At 37.6% G+C, this 24,845-nt stretch overlaps 1 protein-coding gene across 1 annotated transcript in view; it reads right to left on the bottom strand.

Moving 5' to 3' along the window:
* Positions 1-285: 285 nt before the first annotated feature.
* LARS2 (leucyl-tRNA synthetase 2, mitochondrial) overlaps positions 286-24,845 on the bottom strand; it is a 90,571-nt gene continuing 66,011 nt past the window's right edge. Inside the window, exons 15-21 of the mRNA XM_074900698.1 lie at positions 24,425-24,525; positions 23,069-23,251; positions 18,139-18,308; positions 17,015-17,092; positions 14,796-14,907; positions 6,098-6,225; positions 286-650 (exon numbers count right to left, since the gene is read on the bottom strand). Of these exons, the coding sequence (XP_074756799.1) occupies positions 471-650; positions 6,098-6,225; positions 14,796-14,907; positions 17,015-17,092; positions 18,139-18,308; positions 23,069-23,251; positions 24,425-24,525 (952 nt within the window). The 3' untranslated portion in view covers positions 286-470. The remainder of the gene's footprint in view (positions 651-6,097; positions 6,226-14,795; positions 14,908-17,014; positions 17,093-18,138; positions 18,309-23,068; positions 23,252-24,424; positions 24,526-24,845) is intronic.

Below are 24,845 nucleotides of genomic sequence, written 5' to 3'. Positions count from 1 at the left end.
TTAAAATGTTAGTTAATGTAGGGTACCCAAACATGTAATATAGGGAGCAAAGACTGACTGTAGCACACCTAACACTTGGTGTAGCACATACTCAGATCAGTTGATTAGTCCTGGAATCATATTTATGCCTCTGCATTTAGCCAAGCCAACTTTCCAGTAGGATGTATTCCTGAGGCTGACACTAAAACCCATGTGCTTTCTATCATTTACATTCTGTTACAATCGTTTAGTTCTTCTGTGCTTCTTTCTCATTCTCCCAGAGAATATGGACAAACAGCACCTTACTGTGTCTCCATAAGAAACTTTAATTCTGTGCATTTCTCCATGTTGAAATGAAGATTTAGCAGCAACCTGATTTTAATAACCCATTGTTACATGAGATTTAAATAACCATAACTGGTTTTAAAGTTTTTTAATCGGTTTCATCTTGAAAAATTCCAGTTCTCTTTTACAGCCCAGCAAAGCCTTTGCTATTCTTGAACTAAGAAGTTGATAAGGGCAGTTCTGGGAGACAGAAAGGCCTTTTTAATGGTTCGTCCCTGGAGATGCTTGACTCCAAGTTCACTTTGAAGAACTAGCTCGTGGACTTCTTCAAAATTGCGGGCTGCTTGCTGAGGCACAAAAACTTTGCCGCAAGCTTTGTTATTGATCTGAAAAAGAGAGACATGAAAACAAGAAAAAACAGAAGTTACTACACTGATTTATACAATTTCATTTCCTGAATCCAATCCATCTCATCAAATGGGGAGGAAGGGAAAGTGGATGTTTTCTCCAACACCAAACTTTCTAAGCAGAAAATAAAATTCTCCATATCTCCTGTCCATCTACCATAAAACAAGAGAATGAAACTCTGGCTCACAATACTCAAGGAAAACTGAAACAGTGGCCATAGGAAGTCTTAGTTCAGCAAGCAGCATATGACTATGCAATGTGGTGATCTTTTAAGTTTAAAAACGTGATAGTTACACAAGCTGAATAATGAGAGTGAACAGAATGGTTTGTCAGGTGGGAATCTTGGTTTGTACATACTTCCAGGCTGCAATTTGGATTCTTTACAGCTAAGCGATTCCTTACAGAGATTCAAATGCAAGATTTATTAAAATAAAAATATTTGTGGCTAAAAAGATATCAGAAATATTCATCATTGCTCATTTTTAGAAAAACAGGCTTTAACTCATTACATGCTGCCTTTGTACTAACTACACATGACTCATCAAGCCAACACCGACCACAAAGACAGCAACCACTCATTACACAAACGTAATGCTTTCCTGTGTGTGGCTTGTTTTCAGAGAAGCTTCCATACTGGTTTTACATTGGCAAGGCAGAATGTAGGTAAAACTAAGGCCTTCAGTAGGAATCACCTTAATTTAAAAAATGGTCTTATAAATCCTTTCAGTCATCCAATAAGAGCAGATAACAGACAAAGACTACAGAGCCTTCCTGAGTACTTTTCTGGAATTGGCATCAAATTATTACAAAAGCTTCCAGATTTATATGAATACTTTCAGTAGATTAATGAAAAGAATATCAATCCCACATTTTAGCAAATGAAATAGTTTGTATTTTTAAATCCAATCAAATTACTTGCATAAAAATCTGCTGCTGGTACTGCAGATCTCTGACCTTTAGACATCATTGTAATGAGTTTTCTCAAAGAAAATGAGTTTTCTCCTTTTCTAAAAGGAGCATATGTTGCTTCACACAGCTTGGACACAAAAATGCACACAGCTTAGTTTTCATCTGGATTTTATTCAGGATACATGTATGCAACATACCATGAATAAGAGAGATCTACTTCACTTACCTAGTTTGTATTTTATGGAAAATAAAATAATCTGTGCAATTCTCCAAGAGAGGAAGTTGGGACAGCATTTTAAGGAACAAGATGAAGTCTCAAATGCAGCTGGGATGAGTCATTTCTGGTTTTTTGACTAGACTTTATGTTAATTTGCAGTGATAATGTAGGTAGGCTTTTAACTATTCCTACATGCATCCATAAGGTATTGTAAAAGGCTGGCTGTGTGAAACTTTGCCTTTAGCACCTCCTGCAAAGTAAATCTCTTGAAAAACACAGAAGAGTTAATTTTTAAAGCTTTTGTGAAAAATAAATACAAGTAGTTCTTTTTGACAGGACACTTCAGAGAAGAAATCCATTCCACAGGAAGAATATAATGGTAAAATCCAAATGGGTACAGTTTTTTAGTGAGAATATAAAGCAAGCCTGTCAGCTTGCTGCTAGGACACACAGCCTGCCGTTCAAAACTATGCCTGCTTAGTTAAAATGTCATTCACTGTCCTCCATGATGCAAATTAATATGTCCCAGTGGATAGATGTTGGCGGGGGGAAACTTGCCACAACTAGCCTATTTGGTGCTGTTTTCAACAGAAAAGCCAAGCGGTCTAAATCAACTTAGTAAATAAATGACTGCTAGCAATTGTGTTTTCCTAGAAAGGTCGAGAAGCCTGGGTGACCTGGCACTGTGTACCTTCCCACAGCATCTCTCCTGATCTTCCCACACCACACTGTGAGCTGAGTCCAAAAATCCTATCAAACAGCAAATGAGTTATGATTTCAGCACATGCGTGCAGCATGGCTTTCATTATACTGTAGGTAAAGCAAGGTCAAACATATTAACAATATTCTTAAAATAAGCATCTGCAGATTTAATCACACACTGTGTGTAACAAACATCCTATTCACATATTCTTTTAGTTGAGGGATTAGATTCTCAGCAGGACAAATATCTTCTGCTATGCCTCCATCTCCCTCTCTCTATCTCACTAGACCCTCGGCAACTCCAGGTAAAAGTGCCAGCACAAGAAATTTGGGTGCTGGCTGTCTCGTTTCTCTTAAAAACCATGGCAAACTGCAAGAGGGGAAAAAAATGAGGTTTGGGTCCCTTCTTCCCCCGAAGAAGCAAGCTGCTGATTTTTCTTTTCTTCCCCCCTCCCTTTTCTTTTTGTAAAGCACTTGCCATTTTAGACTATTTTGGATCTAGAGGGAGCTAGAGGGAACTAGAGAGGTTATAAAGGATGAAATGAAATCACCAAAGACTAAAAACTAAGCACCTGGAGGCTGCAGAGAAGAGTTTTTAGTTCAACTCAAGTATTTTTTTGCCATTGATGCATAATCCTTATGAGAAGTAAAAAGTAAAATATCTGTGCATTTTTAGGCCTTCCTCATATACCAATGCAAGAAAAATGACACTAATTTTTACTTCATAAAAACATGAGCTATAAGACCATAGCTGCTATCAGTTCTGCACCCCCTAGAAAATGTGAGGAATGCTAGTCATTAATGTGTTCATAGGATGAGATGCACACTACATTCAGGTCTGATTTTTCACACCATTAACAATATATGGTACAATTAAAAATATTCAACTTTGCAATAACATTTAGAGGAACAAATACCATGCATATCCAGTGAATTTAAATGTCTTTCTTGTAGGCAATCTGTATTGTAACAGCCAGGGATGCAATGAGTTGGTTGCTTTTGCTGCTTTGGGTTAAATATGGAAAGATATAACTCCAGCACAGACAGGAAATAATAAAGTGTTTTGTGTCAAGAGAAATAAAACCATAATGTCTCAGCAGGCAAATCCCTAGCAGCCTGAGGCAGTTTTTGATGTCTTGAGAAGAATAGGGCTGTAGCCCAAAGACTCAGTTTGACTGTGCAGCCTTGTGAAGAGACACTGCCTCTTTGCAGCTAACCAGTTTCTCCTTATGTCGACTGTTTCTTGGTTTAATGAAGGCAATTTATTTTTACAGCCATACAAAAACCTACAGTGTTCACAAGACTTTAAAATACTCACATTTATGATGATTTCTCCCTGCTCCTCTGTATTTCCCTTTTACCTTACTCTTACAGTAGAAAGCCAGGCACACCCCCTAGGCACTATTTTTAAGAATTATTGCCAGTTTGAAAATGGAACTTGTCTCTCTGGTCTTCCAGTCACTTGCTTTCTCAGAACTAAGGAAGATGTTTACATATATCATATTCTTCCATTATATGATTGAGAAAATGGGGGTTGCTTTTTCTCTTATTACAAGACTTCTACACAAGGTGCTTTGGCAAAGTCAACCAGGAAAACAAACAAAAATAGTTTTCATGATGGTTGTTTAAAGCAAAACTAATTTTTATTTTTCTGGTTTCTTTTTTTGAGAAAGAAATTTGAATGTCAGCATAAAAATATCAGTGAAATGTGTAGGCGTTTTCATGTGCTGTTGTAGAGTCTTAAAAACATTGAGTTCAGAGTTTTCCCTGTACTGCTGAAGTTTTTATTTTAAAGATATATTTAATAATATGTTTGCTTTAACCACAACTGCAAAGAAGTTTCTATAATTACACGATTTCTCATTCAGGACTTCCTTATAAACTGAACTCTGGAATTTAAGATGTTTGCTAGCTGTGCTTGAAGGTGAAGGTTTATTTTAAGCTTGAGCAAAGTGATTATACCTCAGTGAAGATTTTTGTGGATAAATGACCTTTTTGCTGGTATAAATAAATGCTTATCACTTAAAGCAATCAATCAATCAAGCAATAAACCCACAGGGAATATTAGGCTAAGTCTGCTATTAACCCTAGCTGACACTTGAGTCCTTCTCCTTGTTTTGGGAAAAGATGCCAATTGAAAGTTTCCTGTGGCCTCTGCTAAGGATGTACATTGAACTTTAGAAAATTTAGTGTTTCAGCAGCATTTCTCATTCTGTTGAAGTGGACTGACTGAGAGATCTGGCAAGATATGAAATTATTTACAAAGATACTTTGATTAAGGAAATCTACAGCAACATGACTTCCCCATCTCTTCCCTCCTAAAAAACCCCCAGCTGAACAAAAATAACCCGATTGCCTTACTACTTCTACTCAAAAGAGCTAACAGAATAAAATACAGATAAAGTGCACTGCTTCTGTTTCTCTTACACACACACACAGAGAACATGCAGTTTTACAAGACCAAATGTCATTTCTTCTAGAGGCTCCATCTCTTTCAATGTCCAAAACTGTTTAAGTTGAAACATTTAATTTAATTTAAAACATCTAAGTTTATAATGTCTGCATGGTATATTAAAAGTTATTCTTTGGTGAACAGTGAAAAAGGCAAGAATTCTGCAGATCTAACAGTATGCAACTACGTAATTACAGACTATCATAATGCCTGAGCATGAAGAACTTGAATACAAGCTGACCAGTCGATGGAAGAGCTGAGATACTACTCGTGATCCCATGCCCTTGGCTCCAGGCAGTCCCTCTAATGGCCTGCACTGGCACTTGCTGCAACTATGCACTATCTAACAACAGAGCTTCGGGATGCCTGGGAGCATGCTGAATACAGACTAGTTAACTAGAGATGTAGGAAAACAGACAGTAAACTACACTGTGCCTGTGCACATACACATGTTGGAAAATAACAGGTAATAAAATAAACGTAGTTGTATGTCCACTCTTCTACTGAACTGCCAGCTCTAGCTCTAGACCTCAAAAGTGTCAGAGTTCAAAGAGAAACCAGAATGCCGTTCTAACATAAGCAAAGATACCTGGTTTTCCTCAGTCTCGTTCCTGCAAATACATTCTACAGAAATGTGCCAGAAGTTCAGCCCGTGGCAGATGGGAAACATCGTTTGGCAAAAATCGCAGCAACTAAACCCAGCTTATGATAAGTTGTATTAGGCAATCATAGCACTACAGGTACAACAAGAAATGTCACCTAATTGCACATTTTTGTACAGGGCTAAGTTCATAAATGCACTGTCAGGCAAAAAATCTGGAGGGACCTGTATTTTGATCATAGTTTTCACTGTACTGTTCTCGCCCACAGCTTGCTCATTGGTCAAATTTCCACAGGTACTAATATGCAGTCACTCAAAAAGATTTATATTTTGATCATCTCTCTTCCAGACTTGATCCATTTTTTCATTTAGGAAATAATTTCAATTATCCATCACAATGGTAACTGCATCTTCTATTCTATTTGACATTTCATTAAGCCACCTAAGATGGGAACTGACTTCCACAAGAGTAGAAATTTTGTCATCTTCTGAGCTCCTAACACATCAGTTGGCCACCACTGAAAAGAAATGAAAATGCTTTTACCAGAACAGACATCTCCACAACATCTAACGGCTGAAGGTACTCTGGATCTACTTTGGGCCAGGAATGATGCAGCACATCAACATTCCACTGATGATGAGTACAAAGTTTATTCTGCATATGTGCCAAACCTGGAAAACAAAACCAGTCAAACGTTCAGCTGTGCTGTAACCAGCACACTGGATCTTTGGAATGTGTTTGATCAATAAGATCAGAATAAAGTTGACTTTAAAAGCAAGTCCCTTAGGAGGAAATAACATTGTTTAGATTAACATAGAGCACATTATAAACAGAAAGATAGATATCTTTGAAGTGCTTGTTTTATACCATGCATAGGGATGCCAACATGAACAATGTGGGCACATTTGATATTTGGATTAGCACTCCATAACTCTGCCAAAAGCATAGAAGACCACTGTTTATTATTTTAAAATGTAATACTGCAACACAAGATGACCTCTACTTCTAGAAGTCAGTCATAATACTGTGGTCTTTTTTTATTTTCAATAACACCACCAGCTTGATTAAAATTTTACTAACAATTCAATCAAAATGGTAAACAATTATGGCTTATTATTTCACCATCTGTAACATGCTGGGTAGTTTGTAAATTTGCAAGGCAAGCTACTTGCAAGATTTTCTCTTATTTTGTGAAGTGTCTATTTTCTCAGAAATTATAGGTGCTACATAAGAATACCTTGCACAACTTGCTGTCCTTCTTGTGGTATGTACATTCTGAAACACTTTATCCTTCTATTTTATTTTAAAACCTTCTATAACGGCTATAAGTGATCCCTTTTTATTAAATAGGCTTTGCTTGCCCCAAGACAACTCATTCCTGATTTGTTTAAATAATAGGAGAATAGGATGCAATTCATTCTGAGGCTGCATTCTTTAACTGAATAAAAGCTTCTGAGTGGGATTTATGTTGCTGTTTTCTCCAGCTGTAGGACAAAATAAAAAGATTTCACTTAACAAGAGGCTGTCAAATATGATCAATATTGATGATGATTGCTCTTGTGATTCTCACAAATCCAGGGTATTTTTAAATTTAAAACATTCTCTATGTTCTCTCTATGAATACAGACTAAAACTATATGAGCACATGCTTCACTCAGAACTGCAAAAAGTATGTGAAATCTCATCTGGTTTAGGGAAACTCCAGCAAGAGCATAAAACCCATCAACACATTATTCACTGTTGAGACTGAGGTACCTGAGGCTGCTCAAATCACAGCACAATGGCAGACACAGGAGCAAAACCAACCCATATGGGCATAATACATACATGAATTTACCCAGCTGGATTGTTTAGACTAACACAGTGAATAACAGCAGAGACATAAAGAGAATGCAACTTCCTCCAGAAAAATCCGCCAGATTTTTGTCAGCGCTTTTTCAGACAAAGCACTTTGCTAAAATGACACACAGCCTTGCTATTTGCTAAATGATTCAGAAAGGGGCAGTAGGGTGGACCAATGGCAGCTATTTCTAATGGCAAGCAAGACCGTGCACATTTCCTAAGAGTAACAACTAAGCCACAATTTTATTAGGTAAATAATTGATTAAAACACTTCAATGGAGCTGGTTTGGTGTGGGTTTTTTTCCTCTTGGAGCACCTCAGAAACTGAAAGAGCAAAAGATAGAAACCCAAGCAGAAAAAAAATCTTTGCATTGGTGATTCATTATCACATTGCCTTTAAATGCAACAGCTGCTAGATTCTTCCCTATTTGGCTTTTGAACATCCAGATGAGCTCATTTCTTTCCAACTGATCACATGCCTTATGGCAGAAGTGTGCATACTGACCACTCCTTATTTTCCTGTTGAAGTGGATTATTCAAACTATTTGAAAACCACTTTCTGATATAAGTCAAGAGCTTCTATGAAAGCAAAACCAGGTCACTTTTAATCCCCATGGAGGCTGTCAGTCCTAATAAATGTACTAATAAAAAAAATTAACATATATCTTGAAGCAGATAAAGTGTGACTAAGTACAATGACAATCTTTTGGTTCATTTTCTTGCTACAAAATGAGCTATGAGCTCATCCATATTAAAAAAAAAAAAGGTGCAAAAGTCAACAGAACAAGTTTCAGAAAACAGAGTTTGACAGGAAACCAAAACGAAAGTTTTAGCTATGTTGCCTGTTTGACTTCCTGCCTTAATTCACATTTTGTGAGCTGCAGAACATAGAAAATGCAATGATTTGGTTTGTATTTTCAAAATGCAACACACACAAGACCAGAAACTTAACTGCCATGATCCCGAATGGTGATGGTCCACTTGTCAGGACCAAGAGAGAACCCTCCTTCAGCAGCCTTCCCATTGGATTCTGAGACACAACACAAAAGCACTGTCTGAGAAGGTAAAAACTGTTTCACAGGCTTTTATTGTGAGAACATTAAAAACCCATTTTACCATCTTATGGTATGGGAAAGTTCCTAGTGAAGTGCACTTTATGAAACAGTGTCTATTTTGCTTTAAATTTTTTGATGTATTCTGCTTTTACAGCTACAGATTCTCTTGCAGATGTAGGACAGAAAACCAGCGGAGTACACTGGTACTTACTATAAGCTATTTACTTATATGTACACAACTGTACAGCCGTACAGGACAGATCAAAGACAATACTTGTGCTCAATCTGAAGCCCTGATCCTGCTATCGGATCTGCTTCAACGGACTTTTACTGACTAGCAAGCTAATACTAGAACAAAGTTTCCTTACCCAGTAACTCACAGCATTGGAGCCCAAGTTAAAGCTAAACATGTGTTACTGTAAATGAGTGAGTTGAGAGGAGGGGACTGGACAAGTCTAACAACATTTCAGCTCATGGCAATATTTTATTAGCATTACATGAGTATTACATAAGCATAATACTTCTCCTAAGGTGCTATCTGGCAGGGAAGAACAGGTTCTCATTTTAAACCTATTTAAGAAGAAAAATGTAGAAGTAGTTGTGTATCAGCAAGGTAAGTTAGGACAGCAAGGTAATTCTAGTCTTACAGAAAAAAAAAAAAAAACACTAGAAAAACTTATTTGTAAAAATCCAGCCAGCTGGACACAAAATTATATAGGCAGGAGAAAAAGATGTGATTATGGAGTAAACTGAATAAGAGCTGACATGGGACAAGCACTGGCACAGAGAGGTAAACAAAGCAGAAAAGGCAAGAAGGAGGCAAGTCTTCATGGGTGATCAAAGGAAGTTAATGAAGGCATCTGAAGAAACGTCAGTATGAGAGTTTAGGACGAGCAGTTTTCTAACAGGAGATACAAGAAGATCAGAGGGGGCAATATAAGCTGACTATGAGGGTGTGTTATCCAAATGCTGATAATTTCTGGATTTAGTAAAATCAGAGCAACAGAAATCTGTGCGAAGTAAAAATCCACCACACTAGCAGACAATCAGATAAAGTTTCTAAAAAACTCAGAGCAGGAGTGTGTAAGGGTAAGTGGAGATGCATTCTGGGTCAGTATCTTATTCAACAATGCAGCCTCTTCCAAGGACAGGATTGTTACCATGTTACTTTGTTCTTGATATGCTTTTTTACTATTTCATAAATCTTCCTATTTGATAGATTCAGGCAAGTTGTATACCTGAAATACTTTCTGCAATCTCAAGGAAATGATAGCAACAGAGTAACAGCTGTTTCCAGACAATTCTGAGAAAAACTGGGTGAAGTCAGAAAATTTACATTTACTCAATATTGTACTAGGGGATTAATTGTATATGTTCCCTAGTGACAGATGTGGAGCACCAAGGTGGGTTGTGAAAAGCCTGGGTTACTAAAAGCTAACTTTAGAAGGTGTTTCCAGTTCAGCAAACTCCACGTGAATCCTTTTAACCTTCGGAAAATGATCTGCCTTCCTCTATTTGTACAGACTTACTATCCTTCAGGTTATTACTCTTGGAGGCAATAAAATATTTTTTTAAATTCCAAATCGTGTTTTTTCTTGAATTTGTGAAGGGGACTTTCTGCATTCAGATTTTCAATTTAAATCTGCAACATCAATTAGCTTCTACTCGGCAATATTCTTTACAAAATCCTTCTTGAGCAAGGATTGAATTCAGACAAAGAAATTCTTGCAAAAGAACTATTACAGTGACAGTTAAAATGTTGCTAAGACAATTATTATACCGTTGCAAATTCCAGTAATTCTCTTTTATTTCAATATATCTTAAGATGTGTTTATCATCAGTATATATCTTTCATGTGCCATCTCTAATAAAAATTTAACAACTCACAATAAGCAGTGTCATATCCTTGTCTGGACAGCAAAATACTGTACTACTACAAACAAACTAAAAAAAACCCTAACAAATGTCTCAAATGGTGTCTGTATATTCCTCAGATACAAGGTTTCAGGAAGGAAACAGATTTCCTCATCCTGTTAGTGTTCATAAACTGCCAAGATATCAGCCGGATGAACTCTTCCCACACTGAGGGGCTACAGTTGCTTTTTAGTGTTATTAAGCGACAAGCCAGTGTAGTCACCGAAATACTGAAAACTGTTTCTCCTCTAAGCAGGAGAAAGAAGTCTTTCACACACAAAATATCAAAGCACAGTGTTACTATTGTTCAGCTGCTGAAAGGTTAAGGCACTTGTCAAGCAGCATTCAAGTAGCTTTTCCTTCACTCAAACTGGAAATATTTACTGCTGCTACTGAAGTGCACTCTTCAACCAGCTCGCAGTGCAATGCATTTCTACCTAATGCATGAAAACAAGATGGTCACATATAAACTAAACCCCATGGGAGAATAATTCTTCAGCTGCAGAAGAACAAAAATTGCTGTACCTTGAATCTATCTAATTTTACTTTAATTACACGTAAAAGTTGCACATTACATCAGAAGCATCCTTGGAATATCAAACTGCAGTTCTGAGTTTGCAAAGTTTATCAACAGACTAACAAAGAAAACGTAGTGGACTAAAAAGCTAAAAATGAACTCTGATGCAACTCTTGAAAAGCAGGATAGCATTATTACAATCAAAATTACATCACTGATGCTTGTCATTACTTAAAATGTCAAGCAAAGCACCTTTAATTAACATGCTAAAATAATCTTTGGAATTTTCCTAATATTTTCATTAGTTGGCAACGATTAAGATGGACTGATCTGCAGTTAAATCCAGCTGCAAAGAACTTCTTTGCTACCCAAGAGGAAACCTACATACGTATTTATACATTTAGCCAAGTTTTAATTTTTACAAGCTATTGTATTAGAACTCACTGATTTGCAATTCTATTTTTCTTACATTTCGTTGCAATCTGTGTCAAATAGCTTTTAGACTGAAATGGAAATCAAACTGCAAAAAAAGCATTTTTTGCTATTTAAATAAAGGCATTCAGAATGCAAGTATTTAAGTTGCAAGTATTTAAGTATTTAAGAAAATCTGTTAGATACTTAAAATTTATCATGTTTTGCAGGTAATGTTATTTTTTCAAGCAAAGGAGAATATTTTATGTAATTACTGAATAAAATTAACAGTATCAGTTATTTTTGGACATCAGAGCCTTCAAGATTCTAATATTTATAGCCTCTACTGCCTAGCTTTTTATTCCAAAACTATAAAAGGAAAAAAAGTTGCCTGATTTTCTTTCAGTTTCCAGAACACCTGTCATTTAAAATGAAAAAATACTATTTGCACCTGCAGAAAAGCTTCCAGTTGTCGAAAGTTATTTTATTACCCCCACAAAGTCTCATTCCAGGTGCTTAGCAAGAAAGTTCTATAGTTCTGTGATTTAATTTTCTTCAAATCTTTGGCAGAATTAACTTAATATAATACAATACATTAAGTCAGGGTCTTATTGTTGGTTGTTATTATTTCACATTTAGTTTTAAATTCTATTGTAATTTCTTCTTAAATGTTTCCTGACCATAATCAGTGATCAGAAAAGCATAAAAGCATAAAAGAGATTACAGTGCAATGCAACAGTAAAAGTACTATTCATCCTGTGAAGCACAATGCAACAGTCAAAATTAGTGAGAATGCTCTTTTCTTCTCTCTCTTTTAAGGCCACAGTAAAATTAATATTAAGCATATCTCATTATGTAGTAAACACTTTCTAATGATAAGAAAGCAAAATCCCTTTTCTTCAAAAAAAGCTTCAATACACAAGGAAGTGTGATGTGGTACAGACAAGCCACCATTCCTACTAACATTCCTACTCAACTGCAAAATTCTGTTTGATATTAACTACAGGGCTTTCAAATTTCCCAGTTTCATTTTCCCTGTAGAAAGATAATGCTCCTTGTTTTAATCACTAAACCACACAAAATGTAAAGGTTGTGTACAAGTTATTTTAGCATGAAATGTCAGTATTTAATTTTAAATATGTCGCTTATGTGTTGTTTATTTTTGGCATTGCAATAGCAGACAGAGGCTTTCATCAGAGTGTGGGGCTCCACTCTATAGGTGCTATTTATAGAGCTAATAATATACAAAGTCCTTTTCCTGACAAATTTACAAGAGAGGAAGCAGCACTATCCCTATACTCAGATGCAAAGCCAAGGTACAAAAACAGGGACTTAATTCTGGGTGTGTATAGAGAACTAAAGCACAAAGAAAACTAAATGGAGTATTTAGAAAGCTTAACTTTTATACTGAAATTGTTTAAAATAAGAAAGCATCATCATCTATACATAATAAAGTTAAGACACCTGTTACATCAGAAGATCAACAAGACTTGGTGGAACCAGAGTGCAATTCGGAACATGACCTTGAGGAATCTTTCTCCAGACTACAGTTGGACATTTTTCACCAGAAAACACAATCCCAGGACAGAATTGCTAGACTTTGACTATTACAAAACAACATAGTCTTCTTACCACAATGTGGTAGTTAAATGTACATATGTTCTCCTAATAAAATTGTTTAATAACTTTGATGTAATGTAATGATGACCACGCTAAGAGAGATTATGATTTTCTTGTTTATTCATAAAATTCTTCAGGCAATAACCACCACACAGTGTTTTTGTATGCTAGTTGCACTGAATTACAACACACAGTCTTTGGATCACACAAGTAAAATTTTATCTTTAAATGCAGACACAAGCTGAGGACAATACCCTCCCAATTTTTGTATGTTTCCTTTTCATTCTTACATCAGAGAGAGACCCAGGAAATGTTTATCAGTCTCCAGTGATTTTAGTAGTAAGAAAAGACTTAGAATATAGAATCATAGAATAGTTTGGGTTGGAAGGAACCTTAAGGATCATTAGTTCCAACCCCCCTGCCATAGGCAGGGTCATCTTCTACTAGATCAGGTTGCTCAAAGGCCCATCCAGCCTGACCTTGACAGGCCTTCTCTAACATTCAAAATGTTACAGGATTAAGCTTTATGTTTGGCAAGTTATGTTAGTTAAGACATCCTAGAGTTCTTTCTCATTTTATCAAACTTATTTGATAATTCTGTATTCCCTAATACGTATTCAAATTTCAAGTTCACAAGGCACTGTTTTTAAGTAATTAGCTTGGACCTTTTTTGCCTCCAGCTCAGTCAATGAAGAAAACAAAGTCATGGCAATTACTTCCATTTAATTTTAATTAGATGGTACTTCATGTTGTAAGAGAATAATGACCAGAAGTAGCTTTCTCCAGATGGATCATATCTGATGCCACTCTTTAGTCTAAACAATTCAGCTTGTAGTAAGACATCTTATAAACACTGCAAATAAAAAGCCAGGAAAAAAACCACTCTCCGTAATATTTTGCTCTTTCCAGAGTCTCTGCCCCTATGTTAGTGCTTTGAACAAGAACAGCCTTTCTTTGGCAGTTAACACTATCACAGGGCCATGCACAACTCTAAAACAGAAGTAATTTTGTAGCTCTGCTCTGTAAACACTTGAATGCACAAAGTTTTAGGATGACTGTTGAAAATAAACCTGTTAAAACAACATCCAAAAGCTAACATTAAGTCCAAAACCACATAGCAATTTGTGGCCAGTCTTAATGCAGAATATATTCCTATCTTCCCACATACGTCTTGGGACTCCCAATAAACTTTAAAAGCAACACTGAACTCTGGCACTGCACATCCCTTATTTCACAGGCTTTAACTGTAGCAGCACCATGCAACTTGGCCCGCTTGGGATTCAGACCTCATGGTTTACAACTGTGACAGATCTTAAAAAAGATTTCCTGTCTACCATTCCCACTCTCCACAAAAGGTTAACTTGCAACATAAGGTCCCTCAGTCTCTGGAGAATTCTATGAGAATAGGATTTTTATTGAACACTCCTTTAGTCCTTTTAGTATACAGACTTCTGACATGGTTCTTTTTGCCTGAATTCCTAAAAGACAATATCTGTAGTTCAAAGACTCTGAAACAGTTGTTTGAAAAGGGCTGTTTCTATCCTCATGTTCAACTCTTAATACTTTGCCCATAGGCAGGAGAAGCTAGCAGCTGACATATGAATTTCTTGTGCAAGTCCTGTCTTGAATTTTTTTTCCTTCTCCCTTTCTCTGCCTAGTCTCAAAAAATCCACCTTTGTATGCAAGGGGAAAGAAGCTCAAAGCAGAACGAGAGATCTGGGACCACCACAAGTTTCAAGCTTGTTTAGGAATTATGACAGAAGGTGACAAGACAGATGCAGAATTCAGGGATAAGTGATACATGTACTATGTTAAAGACATTTTTGAAAACTTTTTGCCTTTTTTCCTGGAACATCAATAAAAAGTTTACTTCTATAAATACCTTTCCACATCTCTGATGCAATGTGCGGAGCCATAGGTGCAACCATAATGCAGAGTGAAGCCAAAGCATCTTCAAATTCTGTGCTGTGGAGAATAAGAGGCTGAGAAGCTTGCTAAATGAAAAGACAGAAGGAAAAGAAATTAAATCGTTAAAATTCTGAGGTAGGGGGGTAAGTAGTTTAAATTAAGAAGAAAATGCAGTAATAAAACCTAAAATCAATGTCTATGCTTAGGACAGCATAATTTCACAATAAAATGGAAATTCGTCAAAAGTTCTGGAGAATTAAAATTGCAACTCTTGGTCACAGAGTGCTCTTCTCTAACACTTGGAAGCTAATCCTGAAGAGGCTGATGCAGGCCCTTGGGGATCTGCTCTAGTACAGGAGTCTGAGCACAGACCCATCTGGACAACAGTGTTCCTCAAAAACATTTTGAGTGCTGCCACTTATAGAAGTGCAATCTTATGTAAAACTAGAGCTATCTGAGAAGAGGTGCTTGTATAAGAGAGTCAAACTGTGCTGAAAGCAGCATGGTTTTTGTTGAGATAAGGTTCAGTTGTACAGGATCTTAGAGTGGCTTTTGTAAAGCTGAATTCAGTGACAAAGTGAGGCTTTAGAACTGAAGGAAACTTCAGGAATGAAAACTGCAGCACAGGCTCTTACAGTTTAATGTTCAGATTGCTTTAGTAAAGTGTTCAGTTTATCTAGTACAGAAGATTTTCCATTTCTTGCAAAAGGTGCTAGACTGACAAAATTGCAACCTTCATTCCTCTATTTATTGTATCTTAGTAGAAAAGATAGAGCACTAAAAGTAACCGGATGAACTTTTTCTTTCTTTGCCTGTTTGAGAGATTACACCCCCTTCAGATTCTGTCTTTATTTTTTAATTCACTCCTCTAAAGAAACAGCACAGAAAAATGTCAATGCACATCAGCTTACGAGAATTACCTGGTGGGTAATTCTCCTGGTGATGAACACTCCTTCCCATCTACTAGAAAAATGTCCAAAACCTGTGATTTGACACAGCCCACAAATATTGTCAGATGGTATCTTATATCATTGATACTAATAGATCAGTGCAAATTAGATTTGACTACATTTCAGTAACTACTACTTGCTTTCTATATTTAACTTTCACCCACCTCCCCACTTCCTCCTTTCAAATGGGAGCAAAAGAGGAAGTGTCAGCATGCTATACGGAAACTTGTTCTTGAAAGATACTGCACTGACTTCTTTGGTCAAAAAATATGTCAGTGTTCAAAACATCTGTCTGTAGGACACCAATTTTTATTTATATTTTTTTAACATTCACTCATCACCATCCACCAGCCCAAAAATGCATATGAATCACTGAGCTGGAGATAAAGAATCAGTGTGTCACCTTCCCAATACCACACAGAATCCCAGACTTGTTATCTCAGTACAGCACTTGTGCACATCCCACTTAACTTTGTGTTAAATTCCTTAAATTTGGCAATAATCTCCTTGGAATCCATAAGGCATAAGTGGTATTTCAAAAAAGAAGTTGCAAAATCCAAATTTTGATTTGATTTCTGGTCTAGATCAGGTTACCATTATACGCCTGAAGGATTGCTCAACCAGATCTAAGAGTAGCAACAAAAATAGCAATAATACTTTATTATATTTGATCTATGGCCACTGGCTGATAAACAACATAATCTAAATAAAAAATGCTAAAGACCTAAGTTATGTTTACATTTGTTTTAAAGAAGGGAATTTGCAAACTCTAGCAGACAATTCAGTGGTGAAAGCTGTCTCTGAGGAATGTAAGATTATGTGTGATTTTCTTTGCAAAGAATAACCTTTTCCTTTAAATCAGAATGTTTGGTAATTCTATAATAAACTACTATACCTAGCTATCTATGCAACTTGGTTAAAAACAAAAGAGAACAAAGAACAGAGCTAATCGAAATGTATTCTTTTGAAATTACAGGATGCAGATGTAAACATCAGGATCTAGTGACTCTAATACCATCAAGCTCTTCCTGCAGAAATATGTGTTTCAGTGTTATGGTGATACTAGAATGTGCTGCTTTTGAACTGAATAATTCAATGAGGTTCTCAACTTAGTGGCAATGTTTATGTCAGTAAATGACTTATGGAAACCCAGACCTATAGCTCAGGCAGCTCCTGCTTTGTATAAAAATTTACAGGAACAGGGTCTGAGAGAAAAATACCTTCATTAATATCATGTACTTACATGGAGTATATTAGTGAGGCTCATCAATCGGGAAATAGCTGCATTGAACAAATGATCCTTTGTGAAGTACTCTGTTACCTGGTATTAGAAGAAAAAGTTTATCACTAATTACTTTAAATTCTCAAACATGGAATACTAGGGTTTTAAATGAAAAAGAATTATTGATAATCAATTTCAATTTGTGAAATATGCCCATCTTACCTCTTACATGAAAATCACTTGGGCATGCAAACACATCATATATGCAATCACATGTGTGTATGGGAAAATAATAATCATATAAAAATTCAGTTGACTAGCTTGCCCTCTGTTTCAGGATTTTAAAAGCTTCAAGCAATGCCAATGACAACTGTGTATTAGTAATCACCCTCTATTTCCTTTAATAAAATATATTCCCTATGCCCCACAAGAAGCCTTCATATTTGTAAATCCTATTATGTTGGTGAAAGCTTGTCCATAGATTGCAAGATTATAATTCTAAAGTCTGTTAAAAGACTTGAAAGGTCTCTCAGCATGGACTTTCAATCAGGAAAAGTTTTTATCTGTAGAAAAGTATTTTAAGTTAATTTTGTAGTTATTTATGTCTCCCTTCTGAGTCCTGGATAATTGAATTGACACTAATCACAGAGTGGACAGCACGTAAGAAGAGATGAACAATCACTTTAGTGGTTGTTTATTTTTTTTTAGGATACGCCAATATATTTTCACCAACAACTTTTTTTCATTCTATATGAAACATCAGGCATGATAATGAGGCGTGAAGCAAACAGGTCAAAAAGCTCTGTTAGGGATAACCTGCATAACTCACCTATAGCTTTGCTACTGGAAACGGAGTTACCTGAAACCCAGATTGATAACTTTTTAATGCCATAACATTTCATCCTTTCAAGGAGGCACACAGAGGACAGAAATTTTGCCAATCAAAATCTTACTATTTTGCAAAAATTTCTGTCCCACAGAATTTGTAAGTAAATGAAACTACTTATATAGAGAATAATTAACTTTAAAATTATGAACCTCTCATCTGGAGAAAAAGCTTTTGGCTCTGTAAATCAAGCATACAGTTTTAGCATAAGCAGCAACTTATTTAGATATTTACAAACTATATAAGTGTTTCTTTTAACCTCAGAAATGACCAGATTCTTCTGCTCCCAGATCTTTCTGGCTTCAGCCTTCTCTTTCTTATTCAGAAGTTCAGGATTAGGCATGGTTCCTGAAGTCCTTGCTTCAATAAGTTTGGTTACAAGCATCCAGAGGCGCGTCTGCCATCTCTGAACACCTGGCATAGCATCAGCTGAGATTAACAAAAGATCGTAGAAACAAATTTCAGTTACAATGAATCAATCCAAAACTTTGAAGAAAAGCAGAAAGGAAACTGAATGCTAAAGATTTTTTACAACCCCCCTGTATTTTAAATTAAAAGTGTCAATGCAATTAAAAAGATCATTACAAATAATGCTGGGTTGCCTTCATGGAAAGAAATCACTAAGATAAAACAAAAGTATCTTTCTGCAATGACTTTAAAATAAATATATTCAGCAAGAAATTTGCTACATCTGTAAAATAACCCATGTCGATGTTAGAATGCTCACCTAGTGTTTTAATGACAACAAAACACGCTCTCATTTTTCAAACTCATGGAAGAATACAAACATACATATATATACACACACGTATGCACACACATTTTTTAAATTGAGAGGTTTCTTCTAAAATTTGATTTTAGAAATGATATATACTTTTGTTGCTACAGAAATGCTACTGTGCTAATGACTATAGGCTCTGATCTTTGGTATCATCTTTTGACACAGCTTAGTTTGGGATGGGGAGATTATAAAGCTGCTCACACTGACCCTGCAGGCATCAGTCCCCCTCCATGGCGGCTCTAAGAATGCGTTTCTGTGACCTAGGGACTGTGCTACACAGAGGCCCCAAGCTACTGCTGCTCACAGCCAGGTCCTCCATGTGGTATGGTGCAGGGCCACTACTGAAGGTATGGCTTGAGGTGTGGCACTGATAAGGCTTTAGCTTTTCTCTTCCAGATGTGTCATGTTTCTACTAGACTGCACAACACTACATCACATTGCACTGCACAGTATCAACACATCCTAAGACATCCCAGCTGGCAAGAGCTTCCAACTCTGCTCTGGCAACTGCACTTGAAAAGACTGCCACGGCCACTGCTAAGCTGAGAGAATTACAAGACATGTGAGTGACTGCAATACAGTTGGATTATCTGTCTGATTACACTAGATGAAAGACTTCCTGCACATCTGGGAACAGTAAAATAGAACCTGATTGACTATGTCTGCATGATTCTCATGAACTCTCATTGGTGGTACTGGGAATACGATGCTCTCTCCAAACCGTCTATCTCCTGTTCATTCCAGAAGCATGTAGATCATCTAGAAATGGTAGGCTTGTCTTTATCTGAACTGTAATAATGGTGTAATAACCTGCTGGGGAAGTTTGACCACATCTGATCCCACAAAGTCCGGAAGACTGCTTGTCCACACCAGGGGGGAGGGGGAGAGAATGACATGAGGCCCTGCCTTCATGCCCACCACTGAAAAGACAAGGAATCGAGTCTGCAGGGCAATCCTCAAAAGGCTATCAAAACACAGTGAAGAGAAGGATCATGGCAACTGAAAATCTGTATTTAATAGTATCTTGTCACATCCTGCTCAGACGAGGGAGGCAAGTGACTCAGATTCGTAAATCCCCAACGGAGCAGACAACGGTGAGACAAGTGTCCAAGTCCAAACATTTATTGACTTCCCACAATGTACTAACTGGACACATGATAATTGGCTAAGTACATGAGTTGTGGCAAGCAATACAGTATGCCTTGCATTTCCTAATGGTAGTGAAGGAAAAGGGGAAAAAGGAAAGGAGGGAGATGGAAGAAATAGAGGAATAGAGATCACTGGTCTGGGTTCCTGCATCAATCCCACCAGTGAGGGTTCCAGGAGGCATCCGTCTTCTTCACTTCACTCCACTCTCTGGGTCCCCCCCTCCTCTTTCCTACCCTTTGATTTATGCACACACTCCTTGGGTCCATCCCCTAGGTTGACCTACATACCTATGTATGCCATGTATGGGGAGGGGTAAGGTATTGCATGGGATGATGTAATTAGCATGATCTTGTTAGTCTTTGTTAGCATATTCAGGGATAGCATTTATTAACTTTAATACGCATTTTGTGGATAACGAAGCAAAGGTCATTCACTGGACAGATGGCCCTTGAAATCTGGCCAGGTGCACCACAGCAGAGCCGTCCTGTCTCCACAGGGCTTCCCTGTCCAGCTGCATCCTGTGTTATTTGGGCAGCCTCATCAGCTTCGACCTCCGCACTATCCACTCCGTGACTGTAGTTTCATCTTGCAAGCGTTTGAGGCATTCCTTAGCTCGGAAGGTCGCCACTCCCCCTGCTAACTTTTATGTCTTTCTCAGGCTGTTTTTCTCAGTCTGTGTTTCTCGCAGGCCTGTTTTTACAAGTTGTCTCTCACATCTCTGAATAAGACAGTTTTCTATATTGGGTTTGTATGGCAAGGTTTTGGTAGTGGGGAGGCACAGGGGTGGCTTCTGTGAGAAGGTGCTAGAAGCTTCCCCTGTGTCCAACAGAGCCAATGTCAGCTGACTCCAAGATGGACCCACTGTTGTCCAAGGCTGAACCCACCAGTGATGGTGGTAGCACCTCCGTGATACTTATGAAGAGGGAAAAAAACTCTGCAGGAACCTGCAGCTGGAGAGATGAATGAGAATATGGGAGAAAACCAACTCTGCAGACACCAAGGTCAGTGAAGAATATGGAGGAAGTGCTCCATCTCTGCTGGAGCAGAGATTCCCCTGATGCCCATGGAGGTTAACGGGGGAGCAGATCTCCACCTGCAGCCTGTGGAGGACCCCATGCCGGAGCAGGGGGATGCACCCGAAGGAGGCTGTGACCCCGTGGAAAGCCTGCACTGGAGCAGGCTCCTGGCAGGACCTGTGGCCCCGTGGAGAGAGGAGCCCACGCTGGGGCAGGTTTGCTGGCAGGACTTGTGACCCTGTGGGGGACCCACGCTGGAGCAGTCTGCTCCTGAAGGACTGCACCCCGTGGGAGGGAACAAAGATGGAGCAGCTGGTGAAGAACTGCAGCCCGTGGGAAGGACTCATGTTGGGGAAGTTCATGGAGGAGTGTCTCCTGTGGGAGGGACCCCACGCTGGAGCAGGGAAAGAGTGTGAGGAGGAAGTAGCAGCAGAGACAATGTGTGATGAACTGACCCCAACCTCAATTCCTGTGCCATCCAGGGGGATGAGATAGAGAAATCAGGAGTGATGCTGAACCCATAAAGAAGGGACAGGTAGGGGGAAGGTGTTTTAAGGTTTGGTTTTGTTTCTCATTACCCTACTCTGATTTGATTGGTAATAAATTAAATTCATTTTCCTGAGTTGTGTCTGTTTTGCCTATGATGGTAACTGGTGAGTGATCTCCCTTTCCTTATCTCAATCCATAAGCCTTTCATCATATTTTTCTCCCCCTGCCCACCTGAGGGAAGAGTGATAGAGCAGCTTTGTGGGCACCAGGCATGCAGCCAAGGTCAAACCCACCAGAACTTGCTTGATTTCTTCAATTTAAAGATTTGTTATTTTGTTATCATTAAGAAATTCAGAACAAGCTTAAAAATGTAAGAGATGCTTTTCACCTACTTTCCATTTTTCTCCCCTGGAAGTATCTTTAGGCTGCTAACATCTTCTTTTGTCCACATCTTCCAATACTCTTTTGACATGACATGACTCCAAAATCTTTCTTTGTATTTCTCAAGTGGTAAACAGGTTGGTTTGAATGTCTTAATGCATTTTTTGCTAGCATTATACTTGCACATACTTAGCTTTCTTAAAAAATGTTCAACCACTAAGCTCTAGTATACTTTGCAGCTATGATTTTGTACCCACTGTTCTCACACTAATTATTCCATTTTCAAGATGGACACATACAGCAAAATGATCATGCATCACTGAATTAGCTGCTTCAGAGGAAATTATGTACCTGTGTACTGTTAGTGATGCAGGAGTTAAAGCTTGATTCCAGCTTGGTTTTTTTAAGAGACCTTTTCATATGCCTAGCTCTGTACTGTTGTGATTAGATGGTGACAGAAAGCCAACTGAGAAAAGTCATAAAGCCCACTCCTCCAGTACATACAATAGTGCAATAATATATAAATGAATACATATTAATATAAAGGTTGACAAATACCAACTGAAATAATGCTTATTGCAGGCTGAAGTAAGTAGCAAGAAGCTAACATGAGAAAGAACGAGGGAGTACACCCTTTAAACCAGGCATGGAGTGTTTTATTAAAGCCTTATTCACAAGAGGGCTAGACTTAACTGTATACATAAGACTACCTTAAAATGTGTGAACCACAGAAGATAAAAAAATATTAAGATCTGTCAGTATGACAAACATGATGGTATGTCAGTAAGATCTGTCAGTATGACAGACATGATGGCAGTAAATAAGTGCATAGGAGGGTAAATCTGAACTTATTCAAGAAATAAGCTTATAAAAATGTCCTATGTGTACAAATATTAGTTACTGGGAACTCTGATTATCTTCTAGTGAGATCCTTCTGAGAAATATTTCATAGTCCATCTTACAAAAGCCATTGCATATGTGTGTAAATAAATGGAAATTAAAAAATACTGCAATTTATCTGTAATCTGATTTTAAAAGCATCTTATTACAAAGAAAAAAATCTTAATCATTTTCAGTCAATCGTAGCTAATAAAAAATACTGCAGAATAAAATACCACTTAAGAAATATTTTTCATACATCCTTTTAGTTTGTAAGAGGTAAGCTGCTTGCAATAATCTTGCAAGCCTGCCTCTCAGTGACAGCCTCGTAACCCTCTCTCTTTTAAAAGAAACAAACAGTAAAACCTGCTCTTTATACTTTTTTGATTCAGATGTTCCAAAAATTGGGCATGAAGAATTGTACTAATTTTGTCTTTAAAATATAACACATTGGGAAAAAAACAAACCAAACCAACAGAAACAATCCAACTTACTTTTAGCATCCCACAAAATATCTTGTTCTGGAGGAGCAGCAAACAGAATGTAAAGACGTAGGGTGTCAATGCCATACTCTTTCACTAATTTTTCAGGGTCTATTCCATTGTGCTTAGATTTGCTCATTTTTTCCCAAGTAACTTGGAGCTTCTCACCAGTGTTTAGGTGAACTGGTTCGGTTCCTAAATATTAAAACATATGGAAAGTATCAAAACAAATTTTGCTTATTTGTAACAGCAATTAATGTTGTTCCCTAAGCCTAAGAAAAACCAACTATTTCTAGTGGGGGTTTTTGGTTTCCAAACAGCTTAAAGAGGAAAAACACCCGTTGTAAACACCTGCTTCCCTCCCAGGTTTTTCCTACTCTAATGTTTTAACACAATTAATATTCAAATGCTTCCACTTTACATCCTTACAGAAAGTCTCCTTCTACTATCTGGAAGCTGTATCTGGCACTCATCCTATGTGCTACCTTGACAGCCCTTGAGATTTAAGCATTGTTATAACCATGCCATCTAAAACCTTCTAGATATGTGTATTGATTTGGTACAATTCTGACCTGCATTTAGGTTTTACAAACACCAGATTTAATAGGTTTCAACTGCAGTAAGTTATCCTGACAAGAACATGCCTTCTGTGAGATGGAAAGGGGCATTTACACCAATAAAGGTGTGACCAAGCAAAACCACCTGCTACAGAAAAGCCCTAGCTTTTCTGCAAGAAAGTAAGATAGCAGACAGTGGTAAACGTAAGTTTTGTTTGTTTGGTTTTTATTTGATTTATGGGGTTTGTATGCAGGAGAAGAACAGTGAAAACAAGGTTGTGTGAAAGGAGTGATTATGGGAGGCAATATGACCAAACCACTCTTGTTGCTACAGGTCCCCAAGGACTTGCCGCTCCAGCTTATACAGTGAAAGCACTGGAAAGGACTTGAGAAACAGCACTTTTTCCTACACCCATTCTACTTTCCTAATATCTACTGAATACATCAACATCTGTGTTAGCTTTGCCACAATGTTTTTGTAGGTCACCTGTTTGCTGGGACTACTAGCTCCGTTCAGCAAGCTGCTGAGCACTGTCTTAACAAAACTGACTTCTGCTCTTTTGGACTATCCTGAAGCTAAAATCATACTATAGCACTGTTTGGATGCAATTAAGAACTGCTGGATTAGTAGGGTCTCCATGCACTCAGCAGTGCATATGGATCCAAAAATCACAGAAGTTGCTCTCCAGTTCAAATATTACAAGGATTCATTTTCTCTTCCAAATTTTCCCAGCACTGAGACTTGTACATGGAAGCACTCCCTAACTTTCTGGATGCACCTATGCTGATTTTCCCATGCAGTCTCTCTTACCAGTGAGATCAACCTCCTCTCTCTTCAAACACTGGCCTGTTGTTAGTCTGAATGTCTGATTCTTGATAAGACCTTGAACCAAGAGCTTATGGAAAGGCTCCCTAAGGATGGAAGGAAAAAGAAACTTGTCTGTTGAAAAGAGCTGTCAAAAGCATACTTAATGATAAGCCTCAGGTGTTGAGCCAATCAGGCACAATTATTTAATGAAACAAGAATTTCAAGTTGACTATACATAAATGGTTGTCACCTTAGAAAGAGTACTTTGTGCATTTACTCATGGTGGCTAGCTGGCAAGTATTTATTTGTATTCTGCACACATTCTGCATCTCAATTTAGTACTAAGTTATTCTACTATCACTTTCCAAATTAGCATATGGATAACGAACACAAGTTTCTTGGCCAACAGCACAATTTCACTAAC

This window comes from Athene noctua, chromosome 2, assembly GCF_965140245.1.
Source record: "Athene noctua chromosome 2, bAthNoc1.hap1.1, whole genome shotgun sequence".
Lineage (NCBI taxonomy): Eukaryota > Metazoa > Chordata > Aves > Strigiformes > Strigidae > Athene > Athene noctua.
The sequence above is the reverse complement of the archived record's forward strand: the minus strand, read 5'-3'. Positions and strand labels throughout refer to the sequence as shown.